The sequence below is a fragment of the Cucumis melo genome, chromosome 6, assembly GCF_025177605.1.
Source record: "Cucumis melo cultivar AY chromosome 6, USDA_Cmelo_AY_1.0, whole genome shotgun sequence".
Taxonomy (NCBI): Eukaryota; Viridiplantae; Streptophyta; class Magnoliopsida; order Cucurbitales; family Cucurbitaceae; genus Cucumis; species Cucumis melo.
Window position 1 is genome coordinate 27,406,863 of NC_066862.1, and position 3,798 is coordinate 27,410,660.

The 3,798-nt window shown below is 39.0% G+C and overlaps 1 protein-coding gene across 1 annotated transcript; it reads left to right on the plus strand.

Moving 5' to 3' along the window:
* Window positions 1–545: 545 nt before the first annotated feature.
* On the plus strand, window positions 546–3,330 carry LOC103490630 (pectinesterase/pectinesterase inhibitor PPE8B-like). The gene is made up of 3 exons (XM_008450205.3): window positions 546–1,439; window positions 1,706–2,218; window positions 2,315–3,330. Exons 1-3 carry the CDS (start codon window positions 923–925, stop codon window positions 3,013–3,015), a joined length of 1,731 nt encoding a protein of 576 aa, XP_008448427.1. The 5' UTR covers window positions 546–922; the 3' UTR covers window positions 3,016–3,330.
* The last annotated feature ends 468 nt before the right edge of the window (window positions 3,331–3,798 follow it).

The window sequence follows — 3,798 nt, forward strand, 5'->3', positions numbered from 1 at the left end:
TTTTAAAACAAAATGACCTTTACCAAATTCAATTTTCCAAGTTTTTTTTATTTCTACCTTGTTCTAAATTCTCTTCCAAGAGAGACACTCCAAAATCAATACTTGAAGCTAAAAAGTGGGTTCTACAACCTACTGTTTATTTTATGCATATTATTTCAGTTAGATTGCATAAAATCTGTTGTAAATTTGTTGATTTCATATATGTAATATGCGAAGTTTTAAAGTTAATATCTCAATGAGTATCGAGCAATAGAAAAAATGTGCAATTAAATAGTTCGAAAAAGTTAAACAAACAAAAACATGCAATAAAAAACAAACTTATTTAAGTTACAAAAAATTTCATCACATACTCATCACAAAAAGAAGTCAATTCAATTTAACATTTTAAACACAAGTTTATTCTACTCAACTTAACGACCCGATCATGCATGTAGGTTTTTTTAAATATATCAATAATTATTTCTAAATCAACCCAACTTTGTGCACTAAATGTATAGTAACTTTTAAGAACTAACTGATTAAATAATAGAAAGCATTTATTTTATTTTAAACATTTAAAATTTTACTGTTTAGAAGGTTGGTTTTGTCCAAATACAATTGAAATGAAAATAAAGAAATAGAATATATGAGTGAGGGGGAATGGATGAGTGAAGTCGGAGCGAAAGTAGGGGTGAGAATGGTAGTCAACTTCTATCATTAATAGCATTTGTAGTTAGGAGAGCAGAGAGTGATACGGGCATTGGTTCAAAATAAGAGATAATTAGGAGACACGAGTATGGGTGTGGATGATGACACTGACATCCAAAGAGATCAAAGGGAGATGTTCGAATCTACTAAAGTTGTCGTAAATGCTTTCCAGCGACTGTGAGTGAAATGCCCCGAGATCCGCGTAAGAAGAGAAGCTTTTTACGAGCGCCGACACATGGATTTTTCAGACAAACCCTTCCCCACAAAACGTGAATGTAGCATTCAAATCAACGCGCTATCTCCCCAACCTCCTGCCTTTAAAGTTCCTTTCCCTCACCTTCCAACTGGACTCTTCATTTATTTCACCGATTTTGTTTTAATTTTGCTTCATCATCCCATACATACTGGCCAGGGCAAAGGCAGCTCAATAATTCCTATCTTAATGGCCAAATTAACTACACAAATCCTTCAGTTTTGCTGCATCTTTATCCTTTTGTTTCCGATGCTGCTTCCGGCCAGCTCTCCAGCGGATCTTGTGCAGACAGAGTGCTTGAGCGTACCCTCGTCCCAGTTCTCCAACTCACTCCTCTCCACCATCGATGTTGTACGACAGGTTATGGCCATTTTCTCTCCATTCAGTAAATTACTGGGAGACTTCCGGCTTTCCACCGCCATTTCCGACTGTCTCGATCTGCTCGACTCTTCTGCTGACCAGTTGAGCTGGTCCCTCTCCGCCACCCAAAATCCCAAGGGTACACCATTATTTACATTACCCCACCCCCACCGCATTCTTATAAATTTGCATATTAACTCTCTACCCCCTAAGCCTATTCATTTATATATTGCGCTTTTAAACTTTGCTTTATTATATATTGTTGGTTTGGTTAGTTCACGGGGATATTGTCGGTTTTGCTGCCGCTGGACCTACTAGTTATTTTTATAAATTGCGCATGCAAATGCAACTACACTAGAAATTCAATATACTTACAAATTGAACACCCTCCTGCTTACATTACAGCTAAAGACCACAGCACAGGAGATCTGAGTTCTGATCTGAAGACATGGCTGAGCGCTGCAGTGGTTAATCCGGAAACATGCATGGATGGGTTTGAGGGCACCAATAGCATTATCAAAGGTCTAGTATCTGGAGGCATCAACCAGTTAACTTCACAGCTCTATGACCTTCTTTCCATGGTGAAATCAATCCCCAATCAACCGAGCGAGTTTCCTTCATGGCTGAAATCTGAGGACCGGAACTTGCTGCAACTAAATGACTTGGCCGCCGATGCCACAGTGGCCGCCGATGGGACTGGGGATTTCACCAATGTGATGGATGCGGTGCTAGCAGCCCCTGACAAAAGCACACGACGTTATGTCATATACATAAAGAAGGGTGTATACTTGGAGAACGTGGAGATCAAGAAGAAGAAGTGGAATCTCATGATGATTGGGGATGGAATAGATGCCACGATCATATCGGGTAATCGGAGTTTTATTGACGGTTGGACAACATTCCGGTCAGCGACCTTCGGTAATTTTCCCTTTCATTTTAATAATTTCTGAGAACAAAACAAAACAGAGAAATGAAGAAGAAATGGTTATTAATTAATTTGCAAATGATTTGCAGCTGTAAGTGGAAGAGGATTCATAGCGCGAGACATAACATTCGAGAATACTGCAGGAGCAGAGAAACATCAAGCAGTGGCACTTAGATCGGACTCCGATCTGTCAGTATTTTTTAGATGCCGAATTAGAGGCTACCAAGACACGCTGTATACGCACACCATGCGCCAATTTTACCGCGAGTGCCAAATCAGTGGGACCGTTGATTTTCTTTTCGGCGATGCCACCGTCGTTTTTCAAAACTGCAGCATCCTGGCGAAGAAGGGTCTTCCCAACCAGAAAAACACCATCACTGCTCAGGGCCGGAAAGACCCGAACCAACCCACCGGCTTCTCCATTCAATTCTGCAACATATCTGCGGATTCAGACCTTAAACCCTCGGTTAACACTACTGCTACGTACCTTGGAAGACCATGGAAGGAATATTCCAGAACCATTATCATGCAGTCATACATCAGCGACGCCATTAGGCCAGAAGGTTGGCTTGAGTGGAACGGCAATTTTGCATTGAATACACTATTCTACGCTGAGTTTATGAATTACGGGCCGGGGGCGGGATTGGCCAAGCGTGTCAATTGGCCCGGTTACCACCGACTGAATCAAACCAGTGAAGCCACTAACTTCACCGTGGCTCAATTCATTGAAGGAAACATGTGGCTACCGTCCACGGGTGTCAAATACACTGCAGGACTGGGAGCTAATTAGTAAATCAACAATATGTGGTGCATTGATGCTCCCTCCTATATATCTCACTTTCAAAATATACATAAAAATGAATTAAAACATTCAAAAAAAATCCCTTGCCGTAGTTTAGATGATACAATTTGGTGGACCCAGAAAGATCCTTTCCAGATATTTTTGGTGTTGTAATTAAAAATATTTTTAAGAAACCCCCTAAATTCCCCTCAAGTCTTCAGTTCTCTGTGTGCACCGTGGTGCACTTGCCATATGCTTTTGTCCGTTTATCTCTTCACTTTGATCTTCATTTGTACTATGTTATTCTAGTGCTTTTGGTCGTAATTGTCCATTGTTTTCTGTCCCTCTTTTCACATCGTATTATTGTTTGATGTTTGTTGTATTGTCATATTGCTCTTCATCTGCGTCTTTCATCTATTATATGTTGTGGTTTTTCTTTCTCCCTTCGTGGTCTTTAATATATACTTCCATGTTGATCTCATTATGCAGCAACTTTGTTCATCTTTCATTATTGTGTCTATCATTTGTTAAAATCATCAACATGAATATTGGTTTAAAAAATTAGATTTGGATGTTAGATATATTCTTAAATATAATATTATCATTAATGTGGTCCAATTGCATTATTTATTATTTATTCTTTTTAGGCTTATTATTTTATTAGGCTTAGGTTAAAAGATAATACCCTAATTTAACACTGTTTATCAATAGAACCTTAGGGATTGGTCCTCCCACTGCCTCATTAACCGGTTTATTCTTCCCATCAAGAAACTTAAATTAAGTCTAAAAAGA

Excerpts from the sequence above, each read along its gene's own strand:
- LOC103490630 (XM_008450205.3), top strand. The coding sequence starts at position 923 with ATGGATTTTTCAGACAAACCCTTCCCCACAAAACGTGAATGTAGCATT. Across the intron at positions 1,440-1,705 it reads CGCCACCCAAAATCCCAAGG|CTAAAGACCACAGCACAGGA; the intron begins GTACACCATTAT and ends CTTACATTACAG. Across the intron at positions 2,219-2,314 it reads ATTCCGGTCAGCGACCTTCG|CTGTAAGTGGAAGAGGATTC; the intron begins GTAATTTTCCCT and ends AATGATTTGCAG.